This window comes from Anolis carolinensis, chromosome 4 (genome assembly GCF_035594765.1).
Source record: "Anolis carolinensis isolate JA03-04 chromosome 4, rAnoCar3.1.pri, whole genome shotgun sequence".
NCBI lineage: Eukaryota > Metazoa > Chordata > Lepidosauria > Squamata > Dactyloidae > Anolis > Anolis carolinensis.
The window spans coordinates 161,320,909-161,341,836 of record NC_085844.1 but is presented as its reverse complement, the minus strand read 5'-3'; the positions used below and the strand labels follow the sequence as shown (position 1 = coordinate 161,341,836).

Genomic DNA, 20,928 nt, shown 5'->3' with positions numbered 1-20,928 from the left:
TTTCTGGTCACAATTCAAAGTGCTGGTTATGGCCAACTGCATCCCCTTGTATGAACCTGCACGGGCCCTGAGAGCTTCAGGAGAGGCCTTTCTCAGTCCCACTTCCATCTCAAACTTGGTTGGTGGGAACACGAGAGCGGGCCTTCCTTCTTGGTGGCTGCCCCTTGACTCTGGAACTCCCTTCTTCCCAGGGAAGACAGAATAGCCCCCTCTCTGTAATCCTACCAGCAGCAGGCTAAAACCTTTTTATTCAGGCAGGCTTTTAAAGGAGACGGTTTTAAAGATCAAGTCAGGAGTTACTGTGGTTTTATAACATTGAATACATTTTAATGGATTTTAACTGTGAATTTTTAAATATAGTTTATATTTAATTCTGTTTTAATGTTTGCATATTTGTATATTTTAAATCGCATACTAATGCTTTTATGTTAAGCTGCTTGGAGTCTCCTTTGGGATATAAATATATAATAAAATAATAATAATAATAATAATAATAATAATAATAATAATGCGAATTTTGTCAGAGTATTTGCAGCGCAGCAGTAGTTGGATGGAAGCAGTGGAGCGCAGAACAAAGAGACACTCAGAGACGTTGGTAAAACTATTTACAAAGTTTTACTGTATCAACACAAACAGACTAACAGACGACAGATGAACACAGGACTTGACTAAAACTCTAGGCAGACAAAACTCAACTGAACAGACGCAATCAGTCAGCACATACACTTGTGTCTGGATACTCCCTGGTTCCAGCCAAACATCAAGGTCATCATAGCTTCTTGGCAATTAACTCTTTCCACACTATGGCACATTATGGATGATGCAATCAGTTGCAATACAAGCATGACACAAATTGCATTTAAACACTATCAATACACAAATCCCACATTAACAAATTTCAGATTATAAGAATCTATTTGCTTTTGGAATAGAAGATTTTGTAGATGGAATTTCTTTATATACCAGATAATATATATAACAATTCCCTCCCCCTTCACACAGTACAATAGAGTCCTGTGTAGAATTAATTTACTAAGAAAACTCCGTAACCAACATATCATATTTTCCTTTATCTTCCATCCCATTTTTCTTTCCCTCCCTTTCTTTTATGTTATAAAACTGAAAATGAAATGAAAACTTGTAAATACACACAGAAAAGAAGATGACCTGCAAAGAGCAAATATTTCATTCATGTAATTTAATGGGATGGCTAGATAGTTTTCAGCTAATGGACATAGGCAAGAGTGGGAAGATATGAATGTCGCCACTTGTAGCTTTCGAGTTCAAAATCTGATATTTCCAACTGCCTCAAAAGTGAATGACTCACTGAAGAAGGGACATACAAAAAAATGTGGAATTGCCAGTTTCATGATTTATTATTTATTTCATTAAATAACTAATATATTGGTTTATATACAATATAAATATATTGGTTTATATACAATATAAATATTGTATATTTAATGCATATAATTATGAAGAACAGTAAAACAACAAAAACAATAAAATGAGGTAGCAGAAAAGCTTTGGGTGGGTGGAGGTGAAGACAGGGCTGGTCCAAAATATGTTCTTGGCTTTCCTGAGAAAAAGAAGGCAAGCCAATATCTCTCCATATACAACATGTTAGCTACTACATGCATCTCTCTTCATATCCTTCTCCATATACAAAACCTTGCTGGAATACTACTTGGTTTTCATTCCGTTTTGATGATGGGATACTACAGTTAATTCACACAAAGAAAAATGAACAAGCTATTTTGGAGATGAGACAAGAGGAGATAAGAAGTACAAGAGAGCTTGTTTCAGAGGGCTGCTGCCCTAATGGTAGGGTGAGACAGCAGAGAACAAAAGAAAGAAGTATCATTAGAAAAATAGTCTTTATAGTTTTACATGGGTAGAGATAAAGGTTTTTCCCTGACATTAAGTCAGACTCTGTGGATCGGTGCTCATCTCCATTTCTAAGCCGAAGAGCCCGCATTGTCCGTAGACAACTCCAAGGTCATGTGGCCAGCATGACTGCATGAAGCGCCATTACCATCCCGCTGGAGCAGTACCTATTGATCTACTCACATTTGCATGTTTTCGAACTGCTAGATTGGCAGGAGCTGAGACTAACAGCGGGTGCTCATTCCACTCTCAGGATTTGAACCTGGGACCTTTTGGTCCGCAAGTTCAGCAGCTCAGTGCTTTAAAATACTGTGCCACCAGGGACCCCATGTTTTCGAACTGCTAGGTTGGCAGAAGCTGGAGCTAACAGTGGGAGCTTATCCCACTCCCTGGATTTGAACCACCAACCTTTCGGTCCACAAGTTCAGCAGCTCAGCGGTTTAACCCCCTGCACCACCGAGGGCTCCTACATAGACCCTGTGTAATGTTTAAAAGGGAAAAAGTGATAGCAAGTGTTTGCCTACATAATATTAATTTACTAATAGATAAAATTAACTTATTAGATTTATAAGGTAATAACTAAAATTAGATTAAAGATTTAAAATAAACAATCTGATAAGAATAATGATGACGAACTTTTAATGGTCAAGAGCTGGGGGGGAAGATAAGAAGAACATAAGATAATACAGGAAAATGTGATGACCAGACTTAAAGTTGGAGTACAATATTTCTCCTCTCTTTGCTAGAGGCTATACAGAATTTTTAATACATTGGGCAATGTGGGCAATTGTAACTGATATGAAAAAATAGATCTAACAGTATTAACTTTGCACAATGTTTTCTCCCTCCACGACATAAAGACTTAATTTACTAACAATAATTCCACTCCCCCCACCTAGTTTCTTTTTCTTTTTTCCCTGACCCCCTCCCCTTATATGAAAAAAATGGAAATGTTCAATAAAAACATTTAAAAAAGAATGAAAGAAAAGTAGTCTGCAAATAGAATACTGTATCTGTTGTTGACACACATTGCAGTCTCTCCCACCCAGTTCCTAAGATTGTGCACACAGCTTTCACTTTCTTTTTTCAACTAAATGCAAAGCCTGTGACTTCCGAGAAGGAGAGCATATTATCTGTTCTTGTAAAGTGTTCATTTTCACATTTGTTTCTTCTTCCTCAGTTGAAAAATTCTGAGGGATTGTAGAAGCAGCACCAAGTAACAGCAGTGAACAAGACAAACAACCACAGTAAGAAAAAAATGTGCATTTTAGATTAAGCAAGTTTTTTTTTCTGTGTGTGTGCTTGCCATCTTTTCCCCTGAATCTGTTCTTCAGCTTTGTCACTGTTCTTTCCATACAGGGTCCTTGCGATTAGAGTTTTTATGTTATTGTTGTTGGTGTGTATGCATGCCTATGTGAAAGGTCTTTTCTTTTTAAAAACTACACACTCTTATTTTCTCACTTACAGTATTCCTGAGTTACTACACCCTCCTCAGTTTGTGTTATACATTGTGGTTATACAGCTTTGTGCCTACTTTATTACTTCATTTGTTGTTGTGTGTCTTCAAGTTACGAGCTGGCATGTTATAGTGTTAAAACCAGGACAGTGGGAGACCAGGGTTCAAATAACTTTGAAGGCACAAGGTGACCTTAGGCAAGTCACACTCTTTTAGCCTCAGAGGAAGGGAAATTCTCCTAAGAAAACACTGTGATGGTTTGCCTTAGGGCAGGGGTCCTCAAACTTTTTAAGCCGAGGGCCGATCCACAATCCTTCAGACTGTTGAGGGGCCGGGTTATCATTTGAAAAAAAAATACAAACAAATTCTGATGCACACTGCATATGTCTTATTTGTAGTGCAAAAACAACAACAACAACAACAACAACAATGAAAGAACAATACAATATTTAAAAATAAAAACAATTTTAACCAACATACATTTATCAGGATTTCAATGGGAAGTGTGGTCCTGCTTCTGGCCAATGAGATAGTCAAGTTAATTAGGGTTGTTGTTGTTGTTGTTGTGTGCCTTCAAGTCATTTCAGACTTTGGGCGAGCCTAAGTCTAAAATTTATTTATTATTTATTTACTGCATTTATTTACTACATTTGTATCACACCCTTCTCATCCCAAAGGAGACTCAGAGTGGCTTACAAATTATATGTACATACAATATATATTATTAGCATAGCACAATATTAGCATTATATATTACCATGTTGAACTATACCACTATACTGTAATATTATTAGTAATATTATATGTAATATAGAATATATAATTAATATTATTATATGGTATTATTATTAGTGTTATATTGTATTACATTATAATATTATTATCAATATTATATGTATATACAATATATTATATTATAAAACTGAGGGCGGGGGCCAGGTAAATGACCTTGGAGGGCCGCATCCGGCCCCCGGGCCTTAGTTTGGGGACCCCTGGCTTAGGGTTACCATAAGTCACATGGTGACCGATCACAGGATTTTCTTGATAACATTTCTTGACAACATCTTCAGAGGAGATTTCCCATTGCCTTCCTTTAAGGCTTGATTTTCCCAAGGTCACCCAGTGAGTTTCCACAGACAAGTGGTGATTCAAAACCTGGTTCTCCAGAGCTCTGGTTAAATACTCCAATGTGTAATCATTTATGCATTTCTCTGACAGGCAATGGGAGGCCTTTTTTCTAAACCTGAACCTGCACCTACTCAAAAGAAGGAAATAAGTGAGTATATGAAGGAATGTCTAGCAAATTTCCTCAAGCAGTCACCTCCCTTTACTTCCAAGTAAAATGTCACGTTAAGCAACTGTTTTTTTTTTGTTGTTGCAAATATGCATTTAGTATGGCTGAAGCTACAGGGGATATACATTTCCACATGGGGTGGATTTATTCAGAGATGCCTCAGCTAACATTCTTGTAGATCAAGCCCTTATTAATGTTCCAATGAACATTCAGAAATAGAAATCATGCTAAAAGAAAAGAAGTTCTGAAAAGGTATGTGCTATCAGATATATCACCACTTCTTTGGATTGTCAGCAAGAAGACACCACATAGCTATCAGTCCATTAACAATTGCTAGAGAAAAACCTAAGGAAGCAGAACTTTTTAGTTAGGTAAACCAAAATGGCCCCTCTTCCTTGCAATGTTTACACCCACTTTTCAAGGATATATGTTTACCATTACTAATAGACGATTCTTCTAAAAAGAAGAGGCCAAAATGCTATTGGGGTAAATTTGTAATTTTTACAAAGGCCTGTTTTGAGGTTTTGTTACATTGCTGAAGTGGCACGAGGGGTGTGCATTGACTGCTATGGTGAATTTGCTTATAGATTCAGCATTTCAGAAGAATTGCCACTTTTATTTGGACTAATTTACACATAGACCACAATGCACCAGTCTACAGACACATTATGATGCAAAACACTTATAATTCATTACATAAGACAATTACATATTACACATAGAAAGTATAAAATCAACCATAGAACAGATGGTGGGGTGACTTTGCAATGATAGCGTATTCCAAGTACAGTAGACTCTCACTTATCCAAGCTAAACGGGCCGGCAGAAGCTTGGATAAGCGAATATCTTGGATAATAAGGAGGGATTAAGGAAAAGCCTATTAAACATCAAATTAGGTTATGATTTTACAAATTAAGCACCAAAACATCATGGTATACAACAAATTTGACAGAAAAAGTAGTTCAATACGCAGTAATGTTATGTTGTAATTACTGTATTTACGAATTTAGCACCAAAATATCACGATATATTGAAAACATTGACTACAAAAATGGCTTGGATAATCCAGAACCTTGGATAAAAAAACAAAACAAAACCCTAGACTATAACACCCAGGAAGAGTCATGTCAGTTAAAGTGATGTCAAACTGCATTAATTTTACAGTATATATTATGCTAAGTCTCTACAGCTCAACAGCTCTGTTACAGTGAATAAAACAAGCTGGACAACTTTTTCTTACCATATCCTATAGTGTGCAGTCTCTTACAGTTTTCTTAATGCTTCATTCTTAGTCAATTTAACTTGAAGACAATTCAGGCAAAAGGCCAATCTTTTAATATAACTTCACATCTTTTAAGAATTTTATCCTCACTGTATTCCTCAACATTTGAATTCTTATTGTCATTGCAGTGGTGGTGGTGTTTTAAAAAAATTCTTTGAGTACATTTAAATAAATTTTCTTGGTTGCTTATAGAAATTATGATGTTTGAATGTTTTTAACATCGTTTGGAAGGATACTCTATACATTTCCTAGGTCTTAGAGTTGATTTTACAGTGCTTTTGTCCATTTTTGTGTGGCCATTGCCTCAATGAGGCAGGTTGACAGTCTTGGTTCCCTCCATCTCAGTTGCTAGGAATCAGGGTACAAGTCCTTATTTTCCCCTATGCCAAAGGGAACACTTTTTGCCAGGAACATGTTTGCAGTGTCTAGGGTCTAGTGTCTAGTGTCTCCTTTGATTGGAGCTCCTACAAGGAGTTACAGCACATTCCTATTGCAGCCCAGAAGTCTTCAGAGGAATTTATTGGGGCTTGCTTCTGAGTACAGATATACAATATAGAATTGTACTGCCTTGAGAAACATTGGTCCTCCAGATGTAGTTGGATTGGTGCTCTAGTCATGCCAACCAGTTAGATGTGTGGTTTACCGCAATAGAGAGTAACCAACATCTGGAGAGCCTTGCAAACCATTCATGTATAAGAGAACCTGCTGTTACCTCTTCTTTCTTTGGTAGATTATGAATAGCTAATATTACATCCTGACCAGCCAAGGAGGAAAAAAAAGAGGCTGCTACATTTAATGGGAAGCAAACACTTCATCTTCTGTATAAGGGAAGCAAGCACTCATGGAACAATGGGAACTTATTTTGTACTCTTTCAAAATCCCAGTGAGAAAATGCCGATCAGGCTATATATGATTGCACTGTAGTGGATATGGTCCTGTGATCTCTGATATTTCTCTCACAAAATACTACTGCAATAGCGAAGAATGTCAATGCTTACATCTATATGTGAGCAGAAATAAAGAGATAAGATTCTCTGCATGGGGCTCAGCTGATTTTACACTTTTGTTTTTTGTTTTTAATATCTTTCCTCAGATGTGAATGAGATGATGGCGCAACCATGGAGGAATGTTACCTGGACAACTGAGTAGGTTGATTTGAGGCTATCAATCTGAAATGATCAAACTATTATAAATAGATTCTATAGTAATAGTGAAAAAATGCATGGCGCCATTTAGCTTTAATTTCCAAATGTGTGAAGATGGGCCATAGGGCCAACCCCCCGCCCCAAAGAGAAAGATCCCAGGGTCTAACATTGTTTACACAAGATAGACTTCTATCATACCTTGGTCCATGCCAATGTGGGTCTTCTAGTGTGATGCAGCAGCTGAAAAGCCAATCCAGTTGTGGGCTACATCAAGAGGAATATAGTGTCCTGGTCAATATAATTATTAGTGTTGCTCTAGTCAGAAATAACTTGGAATACTATAACCCCTTCTAGTTACTAGAGTTCACATTTATCAACTTGAACTTGTTCAGAGAATAGCCACCAAGGTCTGAAAAACAAGCCTTATAATGAATTTTGGAGATAGAGTTGTTTATTTTGAAAAAGACTGAGAAATGACATGGTATGCAATGGATATAGACAATGGAACTAGCCTGTTTTCTGCTGCCCCAGAAAACTAGGACATGAACCAAGTAATTTAAATTACAAGAAAAGATATTCCTCCTAAGAACTGGGAAGAGCTTTTTACTGTAATAGTAATTTTGAAAGTGGAATAGATTGCCTTTGAGGGACATTTTGCAGGAGGTCTCGTCTATTTCTACATGGTAGGAGTCTGGACTAGATGGCCTTTTTGGTATCTTCCAACTTTTAACTTTTTTTTATAATTCTACAGGAAATCACTCCAAAACTAGGGAACACGAAAGGCAAGTGCTGTCTAGAAATGTTTAAACAAAAGCAGGTAAAATGCTAGATTAATTAATCTAGCTTGAGGAAAGCATATACAACCCAACCAGGGTGTGTATCTTTCTAATGGGAAAGTGGAATAAGAGTAAAATATACAGAGAACCAGAGAAACATTTGGCAAAGGTATAGACATGCAAAAATAACAAAGTTTAGTACACACCAGCCCTATAACTTAAACTGGACAAGATGTCAAACATAGATGGCCAGATGATGAGCTGGTTTAGCAGCATTTAAATGAAGTTGGGGATTATCTGAAGTTTTGCTGAGTGAACTAATCCCTAGAAAGAAGATGGAATTACTATATTATTATTATTCATTAACTATTAATTGATTATTTATTATTAGACTCATACAATTGGAAGGGACGCCCAAAGGCCATCAGGTTCCATTTCATTCTGCCAAGCAGGAAGATGGAATTACTATTATATTATTATATGCATTATCATTTATTACATTTATTATCATTTATTACAATTATCATTTATTATTATTATTATTATTATTATTATTATTATTATTATTATTATTATTATTATTATTAGACTCATAGAGTTGGAAGAGAACCCAAGGGCCATCCATTCTGACCCCCTTCTGCTCAAAAGGAAAACCCCATTAAATACTTCCTGACAGATGGCCATCCAGACTCTGCTTATAGAATTATAGAATGCTGGCAGTTTCAAGGGACCCCCAAAGGTCATCCAGTCCAACAATACACAACAGGCAGGGAGATACCATCCAGGCCCTCCCAGCAGATGGCCATCCAGCCTCCGCTTAAAAACCAGTCCCCGGTCACATGTGCTGAAATTGAAAAAACCTTTAAAATCAGAAGATGAATGAATTTTCTGAAACATTGCAGGATTGATGCCCTGCTTATGTTGTGTCATTGTACAGAAATTCCAGGGGATCCTTCTTGTAGTTTTTTTTAAAAAACTTTATTTGAAATTTAAAAACAAAATTCCTAAAAATCTATGGATGATTGAAATGTTCTGAAACTTGTCAGGCTTAAAGTGGTAAATGTTGCCCACAACTGCAGCAAGTTTCAGCCTGTAAAAATATTTTGAAGCCTCTTGAGGCTGAGAGAGCGTGACTCACCCATGGTGCTTAAATGGAAAAAAAATCCCTACAACTCAATGGATGACTGAATCTTTCTGAAACTTTGCAGGAATGATGCTCTGCTTATGTTGTGTCACTGTGGAGAAATTCAAGGGGAGCCCTCTTGTAGTTATTTGTAATTTTTTATAATTCCTAAAAATTAGTGGATGATCCAATGTTCTGAAACTTGGCAGGTTTACAGTTATAAATGTGGTCTACAAAGTGTGGCAGGTTTTATCCTGATAGTCATAAAAATGATGGAGAAACAAGCTTCTAAAGTTTCCCCATTGGCAGTAATAGAACAAAACTTACTGAAACAATAACGAAACTTTGGAATTCATATGATGAATCAAAACACCTCCCGAATCTTTCCAAAATGGGGGTCATCCAAATTTTGATATGAATTACAAATCGGATTTCTGCCAGTTTGCCCAACTCTATAAACCAATATACTTAATATAAATATGTGTTTTGCTGTCTTAACAGGGAAAGAAATAAACTGATGAGTGAGATAGCAGCTTATCATCCTCGTTTGAATACAGTGCCACAGTTTCGGGTTCTGTTCGTGGGGCCAATTCAAGCAGGAAAATCCAGCTTTTTCAACTCTGTGAAGTCTGTTTTCCGGGGTCACGTGACATCTCAGGCCATAGCAGGAACTGATCTTAAAAGTGTGACCACGCAGGTTTGCCTTGCACAAAGTAAAAAATTGAGATGTATTCATTTAGTCTGTAGTTTTTATTACTCTATTTCTTGATGTTTCAGGTAAAGTTTTCAATAGATCATGGTAAAAAAAGATAACTGTAATCCATAGGGTTGTTGTGTGTTTTCCATGTTGTATGGACATGTTCTAGAAGTATTCTACAAGTATATACCTCACAACCTCTGAGGATGCCTACCATAGATGTGGTCAAAATGTCAGGAGAGAATACTTCTAGAACATGGCCACACAGCCCGAAAAACACACAACAACTCAGTGGTTCTGGACATGAAAGCCTTTGACAAACTGTAATCCATACTTTCAAAGTGAGCAGTGGTCAAATACATTCATGTTGAACAAACTTATGAAAAATATCAAAAAAAGGTTCTGTTATTCTTGCTCTCTCCGTGTTTAAATATCTCTCTGTTACCATCATTGGAAGTGTAATTTATTTCCGTTTAATGAAATCGTAACTATTTGACTAATGACCAAATCCATTCATGCTGAACAAACTGATCATGCAGAAATCTCTCCCTCTGAAACAGAAACAAGTTTATTAATCTGCCATGTTTGTTTCCTTGATAGGTTCACTCAGTATGCTGTGATATTGCCATGTGATAGTAGATAAAGGCTTCCCATGGAAGCAGGAGGCCACCAACAGAGCTATTCTCCCCTATGAAAGAGTTTGGGCCTTAAGATCTGCTGGGAAGACCCTCCTCACGGCTCCACCTCTATCACAAGTGTGGTTGATGGGGACGAGGGAGAGGACCTTCTTGGTAGTGCCCCCCCGGCTCTGGAACACCCTCCTCAGGGAGATTAGACAGGCCCCCATGTTATCCATTTTCAGTAGGAACTGAAAACCTGGCTATTCAAACAGGCATTTGAAAATGGGTAAATTTAATATCATCCAATGGTTGGAGAAATGAGATAAATCTAAAATTCAATCTTAATGTTCCTTTTCTCTTGAGCAGTGGCTGGGACTTTTAATGAATGATGTTTTATGTAATTTTAAAATACTGCTTTATTTTTATATTGTTTGCCTCATTATTAACTTTGATTTAATTTAAATTGGATATATTTCTGTGTGTTGTTGTCAAGATTATTTGTATAATTATATTGTTGTGAGCTGCTCTTGAGTACCCTTGGATCCCCTCAGAGCAAAAGGCATTTACATACCAAAATACAGATTTGATGAGTTTTTGAGAAGTCCATGCTGTTCACTCCCCTATCTCTTGCCTCACAGTACTCTTTATTCAGGAAGTGAACTGGGCATCACATGGCTCTGGTTACATGCATAATTAGGTACATCTCCAAAAGAGAGATGCCGGTCGTTGATATCAATTTCCTCACACCACCGTTGTCCATTGATTGAAGCCAAATAGCAGCTTTTAGAAAAATGATTTTATAGTTCACCTGCCAGCATAATCATTGCATGACCCTCTATCTGAGGGGTCCCCAAACGTTTATAATTGGAGGGCTAGTTCACACTCCCTTAGACTGTTGGGGGGCAGATTTTTAATTTTGTGAGGGTGCGTATGCGTGTGTACATGATATGCGCATAGGCATATACCAGCTATGAGTGCATGCTCACATGGTGGTAGCGGCGCAAGTCAGAAAAAATACCTTGGTGGTCCAGATTCAGCCTGCAGGCCTTAGTTTGGGTTCGCCTGCTTTAGCCAACAAGAAATGTACATTTCTCTCTCTCTGACATGTCTGGTAAGGAGGGCATGGTTTTGCCTAATCACACCTCTTCCTATTCTATAAATATGGGAATGTGGATATTTCAGGCAAAAGCCACTATCAATCATGTTGGGCCATCCAATAAAAAAGCAAGGAGAAAGACCCCCCCCCCAAACCTAACTCCTTCCATGTTTTTAGCACAGCACCTTAATTCTGTTCCTAAGCATTGTGAACCCACAAAGTCCTTCTTTCTTTTCTCCACTCTTATTGCCTGAGTGTTTTGTACAATTTAGTAAGTTTGGAAATATAGATAAAACTTTTTAAATATAACCACACATCTTTACTTTATATTAGATATAAACACAAACATTTATTTTGATACACCTAAAATGATAAATGAAATTGTTTCATTTTGTACTTAAAATAATTTTGACATTGGGCTTTGTGCCCAACAGCTGAATATGTGAAACCAAGTAGCATCCAGCATGATTTGGTGTAATCATAAACTGAAAAGCTTGATTTCATCAATAGGTGGACACAAAGGGGAGCCCTTTTGGCTGCTGATAGATATATGTCTATCACTCCTACCCAAAAGTCATTCAGTAGCACAGATTCAAATTTCATTTTTAAAGCTGAGGAGCATTAAATTTTGAAAACATCTTCGTATTCTGGCATAGGCAGTTATATTATATAACTTTCATATATTAAAGTTTCGAAAAGGATTTTAAAGATTTTTTATGCAAACTATGATGATCTTGTGAACCATGCCCAAGTGGATCCCAAGTGTTTATGGATACAACCCTAGACTTGGCAGTTTTTTTCTCAACAGTCACTGAGAATGGGCTAAAAAAGAAGGAAAATCCCACCGTCTTCCAACTTCCAGTATTGTTCTCTTCTAGTCCTGAACTGGGGTATTCTCTTCCTCAATATCAATAACTGTTATTTGCTGCTTACCTATTAAAAGAAACAAAGTAGATAAAGATGTGTGTGTGTGTGTATAATATAGATAAAGATGTATTTCAATGCTATCTAATTTTCTTTTGAAAAAAAAAAGTACAAGACTTATCAAGTGAAAAATGAAAAGGATGGAAGCACCCTACCCATCATCTTCTGTGACACTATGGGACTGGAAGAAAAGCAAGGACTGGATATTGATGATGTGCCCATCATAATAAAAGGGCACATTCCTGAGAATTATCAGGTAGTATCCTACACCGGATATTCCTCACTTTATGTTAAAATAGTACTTGTATTTCATGAAGTTCTGTTTTAAATTAATAATTTATTGACTGAAAAATTGCAGTCTTCAAAACACAAATTGCTCTACATTATCAGCCACATCCTGTAGTCTATGATTAATTCTCTTGACTGATGCCGTGATAGCTTCAGAAAAATGCGGTTGCAAGAAGGCTGATCTATATGCCAAGCTATATAATGTCTATGCTATGCGGACTTATATTTTAAAGTGGTTTTCAATAATATGATTATGGAAGCTATGTGAAAATTTGCTCACGGAATATATTCCTATTTTTAGTAGCTTGTAGAAGATTGGACTTTGAAGTCTTAAACTGCATATACACTACAGATTCAATGTAGCATGATACCACTTTAACTGCCTTGGCTCAATGCTATAAAATCCTGAAAGTTGCAGTTTGCTGAACCACCAGCACTCTTGGGGCTCTTCCACATAGCCCTATATCCGAGAATATCAAGGCAGAAAATCCCACATTATCTGCTTTGAACTGGAATATATGGCAGTGTGGATTCAGATAACCCAGTTCAAAGCAGATATTGTGGGATTTTCTGCCTTGATATTCTGGGATGTAGGGCTGTGTGGAAGGGCCCTAGGGCAGAGAACGCAAAATACCTTGTGAAATGAGAATTCCCATGATTCAAAAGCATTGAACCATGACAGTTAATGTGTCAAGCAGTACTCTGTATCAGCTACTGGTTGGAATGGATATATGTCCAGTATGGCAGACACTTCTCAGAGTGAAATAGAATGCTTCCCTCCTCGAAGGATCTTAAAGTCTAGTGTTAAGTATGGGAAATCAAGAAATGGGGGTACAGTGGATGAGATCATGTAATCTTTCTCTGCCTAATGAGAAAACGTCAAAGTAAAGATTTGTGGTTATATTGAAACTGTTTTATCTATATTTCCAAACTTACTAAATTGTACAAAACACTCAGGCAGTTACATTGATAACTGTAGAATATACTTGTTCGTTGATAAATGTTATTGGAACTTCTTTAGCACTTTCTATTAAAAATCTGATTCTGTCCTATTTTCTCATATTCTTATTGTTGTTATCTTTCTCTTTTCAGTTTAATCCAGCTGGGGCTATACAGTCAACCTCACCAGGCTATATCAAAGATCCATCTTTCAAGGATCAGATACATTGTTTTGTTTTTATCATCGAGGCACCCAAAATTGAGATCCTTCCTGACAATATGTTGGAAAAATTGAAAACCATTAGACGAAATACTAATAAGTTGGGTGAGTGTGTTACGCACTTGCTTCTCAAGCAGCCTGAAACCAATATTTTATAAGGTGATGCTGTCATCTTAAAGAACTGTCTATCTCTTAGTATAGAATGGGATCCTATAGAATGTTGCTACATTTCACTTAATGGTGGTCAAAGATAATGATGAAATAGTTCAACAATCTTTCGAAAGCCAGGGGGCAGGGACAGGGTGCCAATTCGCCTTGTCCCATTGACTCTGTCTGATGGGGAAGGAGGGAGGACACCTGCCGGCGAAACAGTACAGGAAGGAGGGACATCTGACAAAATCCTTTGCCTGCTGACAGAAGAAGAAAGGGAGGGACATTCTTGTCCTCCTAGGAAGTGAGTTATAGGACATAGGGTTAACCACAAAGAAGGCCCTATCTTCTGTTCCTGTGATAGTGGTAAGACTAAAATAAGTACCAGGGCTCAGAAGGCTGGTATAAAATGATACATCCTGGTAGCCTGGACACAAGCTCTTGAACTCTCTACAGGCCATAACTAGCTCTTAGAATTATTCCTGGAAACAGGATAGGTGTGTGTGGAGCTGTTGTAGCAGGAGTTGTATGATAACTTCATTTTAGGAGTTCATGAAATCTAATATTGCCATTTTTTCATAAATGTATTTCCATAATACATTTTCTTCCTCTAGGTTTGCCACAACTCGTCATACTTACCAAAGTGGATGAAGTTTGCCCTTCTCTTGGAAAAAATGTTTCAGATGTATACAGGAGCAAAGAGGTTGAGAAAAAGGTAACCTGCCCAATCCTTATCCTCATTGGCTCTATGAATAATTTGGAACATGTAGTACTGCTCTTATGTTGCACTGAACATGCTATTTTTTCACTATATTCTAAGCCAGGGGTCCCCAAACTAAGGCCCGGGGGCTGGATGCGGCCCTCCAAGGTCATTTACCTGGCCCCCGCCCTCAGTTTTAGACTTCGCCTTGCCCAAAGTCTGAAATGACTTGAAGGCACACAATACCAACAATCCTACTTAACTTGACTATCTCATTGGCCAGAAGCAAGACCACACTTCCCATTGAAATCCTGATAGGTTTATGTTGGTTAAAATTGTTTTTATTTTTAAATATTGTATTGTTCATTCATTTACTAATATTGTGCTATGGTAATAACTGAATATATTGTGTATACATATAGTATTGATACTAATATTATAATGTAATACAATATAATAATACTAATAATTATACAATATAATAATATATATTATACATTATATATTAAATGTAATATTACTAATAATATTATGTTAGTGGTATAGGACAATATAGTAATATATAATGCTAATTTTGTGCTATGCCAATAATATAATATATTGTATGTACAGTAGAGTCTCACTTATCCAACTCTCGCTTATCCAACGTTCTGGATTATCCAACGCATTTTTGTAGTCAATGTTTTCAATACATTGTGATAGTTTGGTGCTAAATTCGTAAATACAGTAATTACTACATAGCATTACTGCATATTGAACTACTTTTTCTGTCAAATTTGTTGTATAACATGATGTTTTGGTGCTTAGTTTGTAAAATCATAATCTATTTTGATGTTTAATAGGCTTCTCCTTAATCTCTCATTATCCAACATATTCGCTTATCCAACGTTCTGCTGGCCTGTTTATGTTGGATAAGTGAGATTCTACTGCACGAATATTATAATGTAATACAATATAATAATACTAATAATTATACAATGTAATAATATTAATTATACATTATATATTAAATGCACTATTACTAATAATATTATGGTAGTGGTATAGGACAATATAGTAATATATAATGCTAATATTGTGCTATGCCAATAATATAATATATTGTATGTACATACAACTCGTAAGCCGCTCTCACCTTCGGGGTAAGAGAGGGTGGGGTATAAATGTAGTAAATAAATAAATAAATAGTTGTTGTTGGGGTTTTTTTTTTTTTGCACTACAAATAAGACATGTGCAGTGTGCATAGGAATTTGTTTGTATTTTTTTTTCAAATGATAATTCGGCCCCTCAACAGCCTGAGGGACCATGAACTGGCCCTCCACTTAAAAAGTTTGAGGACCCCTGTTCTAAGCCATATAAATATACAGTCTGAACACATTGAAAGGCCCCATTTGCTGGGGTTTTCAAGGGGCTAAAAGATTATATATTTTTATCTATGCTATTATTAGATGCCTTTAGTTTGGGAATGGACCTAGAAGTTCTTAGGAGTGAGTGTTGCATATCAGGGAGCACAAACTATAGTACAAGCACAATTTCTCTGTTTTAGAGAAGGGGCTTTGTTTTGTTTCAGGATGAAGTCTTCCACATAGCTGAATAAAATCCCACATTATCTGCTTTGAACTGGAAAATATGGCAATATTGACTCAGATAACCTAGTTCAAAGCAGATACGGTGGAATTTTCTGTCTTGATATTCTGGGTTATATGGCTGTGTGGAAGGCTCTTACTATCCAGGGGACTGGAAAATGAAACTAAAGAGCTTTGGGGGCCTTCCACACAGCCATATAACCCAGAATATCAAGGCAGAAAATCCCACAATATCTGCTTTGAACTGGGTTGTCTGAGTCCACACTGCCATATATTTCAGTTCAAAGCAGATAATGTGGGATTTCATTCAGCTGAGGTCATGGGGGAATTCCCCCTTCAAAGCTCCTTGGGCCCCTTCTACACTTCCATATAACCCCCAGAATATCAAGGCAGATAATCCACAGTATCTGCTTTGAACTGGGTTATCAGAGTCCACACTGCCATATAATTCTGTTCAATGTGGATTTTATACAACTGTGTGAAAGGGGCCTTACTTTCATTTCCCAGCCTGGCTTTTCCTTTCTTTTTAAGTGCAAAACATGGGGGTGTGGTGGTGGTGGTGGAGGGGAGATCTCCATGCCCACCCCTGCTGACTTCAAATCAGGAGGGTGGGCAATCTGGCCCCTTTGCAGCTAAAAAGGCAGTATTTTGGTCCCCCGTGTGGCCACAAAATGTGAAGAAAATTGACATTTAAAATGGTATTTGGGCCCGTGTAGAACAGCTCTGAATGTTTAATTAGGAGTCTAGAGACTTCATCACATTAAGGCAATGAAATGGATGAAAATGTTTTCTCAGTAGAGCTCAGTAGAGTTCTGTTTTTTTATTAAATGGATGAATTCCTTACCTGCACCACACTTCCATGCAACTTAGTATGTTCTTAGCATTCTTTGAGTAAATTTCTCATCACATTACAGATCTGAGGCCCCGCCCACCATCCCCCCCCCAGCATAATTTGTTGAAAGAAACCCTACTCTCCTTGAAATCTCAGCCTCGCTCTGCATTAACGTGAGAGCCGAAAAGTTTCTGAGCATACTCAGTTTGTCCCTTTGGGATGCTGCCTAAAAGAGAGGAGGAAGTAAAAAAAAAAAAAGGGGGGGGGGAAGATAGGAACAAGAGGAGTTAGATATTTCAGTGTTATTTCTGGCATGAGGGAAGGGGGAAAAACTCTTCAATTTAGTTGTATGTGTTCTGGGAACAAAGTATTATACACTGTATTCATGTTATACTTTCAAAATCATATACAAACAAATTACTAGGGGATACTTGCATCATAGTGTAATTACAGCCAGGCTTTGAGGCTACAAGGCTATTCAGTGCCAATCAAGGTGGCCAGTTGCAACATTCCCTCTTGTCTCAGATAATAATGAGATAATGCTTCTGGAACACTGCCTAGACAGCTTTGAAAGGTGCTAGAATTTAGTTCAACTCAGTGGGCTTTATTTCCAAGGAATTTTATCTTGAAGTGATGTTATCTAATGCCCCATCAGCACTGCCATATATTCCATCTTCTGAATCTCAAAATCTGGATACTTGGATCATTGCAGAATTGCAGCCAGGCTTTGAAACTGCAAGGCTATTAAATGCTAACCAAGGTGTCCAGTGGCTAAATTCCCACTTGCCTCTGATAATAATGTTTCTGGAACATGGCCAGAGGGTCCTGAAAGAGTTTAGAGTTTAATTGAACTCAGTAGGCCTTATTTCCAAGGAATTTTATTTTGATGTGACAATCGCAACAATCCCACTTGCCTCTGAAGATGCCTGCCACGGATGCGGGAGAAATGAAATACAGCTTCTGAATCCCAAAGATCTGGATACTTGCTTGATAGTATTATTGCAGCCAGGCTTTGAAGCAGCAGGGCTATTCCCCCTCTCTCTATTGCACTCTCTCTCTCTCCCCCTCCTCTCTCTCTCTCTCTCTCTCCTCTCTCCGTGACAGCAATAGATCTCCTGCCTTCCTCCCCCTTCCCCCCCTCTCTCAGGGCGCGAGGGACCCACAAAGGCTTTTTAAAAAGAAAGACAATGTTTTGGCAACTTGCTCTGTGAGGAAAAGGTAATGGCTGCGGAACTCTTCCTTACTGGGGTAGATGGTTTAGCTCCTCCCACAACTTCCCCTCCCACATTTTCAACTAAGGCCACTACATTACAGAAAAGGTCAAACTTCCAGTTGACTTCAAAAAATCCAGTTCCCTACCACCTTCTGAAACGTTGAAAAAGACTGCTGGCCACCACACTTAAAAATACACAAAGAATGCTCTCTGCTACACTTGAAGCCAAACGAATGTGGTGGGAACAGTGGCTTCCTGGATTTAAAATGTAGCACTCAGTGGAATTTAGTACATGTGATGAAGTGGGAGGACTGGGTTTGAATCCCACTTGGAAATTCACTGGATGATCTTGGTCAAGTCCCACTTTCTCAGCCTCAGAGGAAGGCAATGGTTACTCCCCTTTGAATAAATTGTCCCTCTCAACACCCCCCCCCCCCCAAAGCCTCCAAAACCCTCCATTGTGACCAGAACACCTTTGGGTTACATTAAATCAGATACAGCTTGACAGGCATATAAGAAAAACAACTGGTAAGCACAGCTTGGATGTAATTAATTAAAAATAAACTTATTACACCCAGTTTGGTAAAACAATCATAGAATTGATTTCAGAAATTATTTGAATGGCTAACCACCATCATTGTTCATTATTTTGTGGCAATGAATGTTTCACATTCATTTAATTCAGGTTACTACTTGGGAGAATATTCAGGAAAAGGAAAGCATTGAAAACTGTAAAGACTTTGCGAGTGTTATATTCAAATGGAAAGTTAAAAATAGGGAAATATTAGGAGTTAGAAGAGAAAACCAGATTGACACCAATGCCCTTCCCTAAACAAACAAACAGGAACAAAATAAATAAAAGGTCTTCCAAAAAAAGGTGTGCTTACAAGAAATGGTCAAGTGAAAGAAATGTGCAATACAAAAAAAAATTAAAAGTGATATTTTATGAAACAAGAATTATTGTTTTCTAACAATAAGAAAGGGAATGAAGTGTTACCAAGGTATAGATTATAGAGCTGTTAAGTACAGAAAGAAGGGTCTACTTGAGCATTAAACTGTTATGAACAGTGTTTAACATTTGGAAAATAGTTACTAGGTTCAAGTTGTTTCATGTTATGGAGACTCTATGGCAGGGGTCCCCAAACTAAGGCCCGGGGGCCGGATGCGGCCCTCCAAGGTCATTTACCTGGCCCCCGCCCTCAGTTTTATAATATAATATTTTTATATCAGTTTTAATAATATAATATACTGTAGATACATATAATATTGATAATAATCTTATGTTATACAATATAATACTAATAATAATACCATATAATAATATTAATTATATGTTATATATTACATATTATATAATAGTATAGTGGTATAGTTCAATATAGTAATATATAATGCTAATATTGTGTTATGCTAATAATATAATATATTGTATGTACATACAGCTGCTCTGAGTCCCCTTCGAGGTGAGAAGGGTGGGATATAAATGTAGTAAATAAATGCAGTAAATAAATAATTAATTTTAGACTTAGGCTCGGCCAAAGTCTGACATGACTTGAAGGCACACAACAACAACAACAACAACAACAACAACAACAACAACAATCCTAATTAACTTGACTATCTCATTGGCCAGTAGCAGGCCCACACTGTCCATTGAAATCCTGATAGGTTTACGTTGGTTAAAATTGTTTTCATTTTTAAATATTGTATTCTTTCGTTGTTGTTGTTGTTGCACTACAAATAAGACATGTGCAGTATGTATAGGAATTTGTTCGTATATTTTTTTTCAAATGATAATTCGGCCCCTCAACAGTCTGAAGGATTGTGGACCGGCCCTTGGCTTAAAAAGTTTGAGGACCCCTGCTCTATGGCAAACCTATAATGGGGTTTCTTGTTAAATTATGTTCAGAGGTGTGCTGTTGCCTTCCTTCAACACTAAAAGAGTATTCTCTGCCCAAACCCATCCAGTCGGTTTTCATGGCCAAATGGGGATTGGAACCAGGATCTTCTGTAGATACTGTTCTGGATCCACATGGTCTTTCACAGTGAGGACGTACATTTCCAGATGGAAGGTGGTCATGACAAGAGTTTGCATGATGCACTTTCCACTTAGCACATTTCGCCCTTTCGCCCTCTATTCATGCCTTTTCAAAATCAATAGCACTGTTGGTAACAGCTTACCTCCAGTTAGAGCGCTCAAGGGCCAGGGCTTCTCAGTTCTTCTGTTTTTCATATTTAATATACTGTAAGTCTTGCCTATGCACCAAGTTTTGTAGTTTATGTATAGAAGTTATGAATCTTCCCAGAAAATGACAAGCCTGATGTTGTCATAGAGCCCTTCCACATAGGGCCCTTCCAGAATATCAAGGCAGATAATACACAATATCTACCATATAATCTATATTCACTGCCATATAATCTAGTTCAATGTGGATTTTATACAGCTGTGTGGAAGGGGCTTTAGTAATGTTAGAACTAACAACTATTAGAAGTAGTTGGGCAAGAAAACGAGATTTTACTTGATAATGATTATGTTTTCCCCCCATGTAGATGCAAATTACAGAAGCAAAACTTGGCATCCCTTTGTGTAACATAGTTCCTGTTAAAAATTACTGTTCAGAGGTGGAACTCAAAGAGAATGTTGATATCCTGATCCTGCTGGCACTGAGGCAGATTCTGCGCTTAGGAGAAAACTACCTA

General features: G+C 37.4%; 1 protein-coding gene across 1 annotated transcript in view; it reads left to right on the top strand.

The window, feature by feature from the left end:
• The first annotated feature begins 2,953 nt into the window (after positions 1–2,953).
• LOC100568253 (uncharacterized) overlaps positions 2,954–20,928 on the top strand; it is a 69,490-nt gene continuing 51,515 nt past the window's right edge. The window contains exons 1-7 of the mRNA XM_062978129.1: positions 2,954–3,134; positions 4,562–4,619; positions 7,013–7,064; positions 9,465–9,660; positions 12,410–12,556; positions 13,681–13,852; positions 14,512–14,612. Of these exons, the coding sequence (XP_062834199.1) occupies positions 4,565–4,619; positions 7,013–7,064; positions 9,465–9,660; positions 12,410–12,556; positions 13,681–13,852; positions 14,512–14,612 (723 nt within the window). The 5' untranslated portion in view covers positions 2,954–3,134; positions 4,562–4,564. The remainder of the gene's footprint in view (positions 3,135–4,561; positions 4,620–7,012; positions 7,065–9,464; positions 9,661–12,409; positions 12,557–13,680; positions 13,853–14,511; positions 14,613–20,928) is intronic.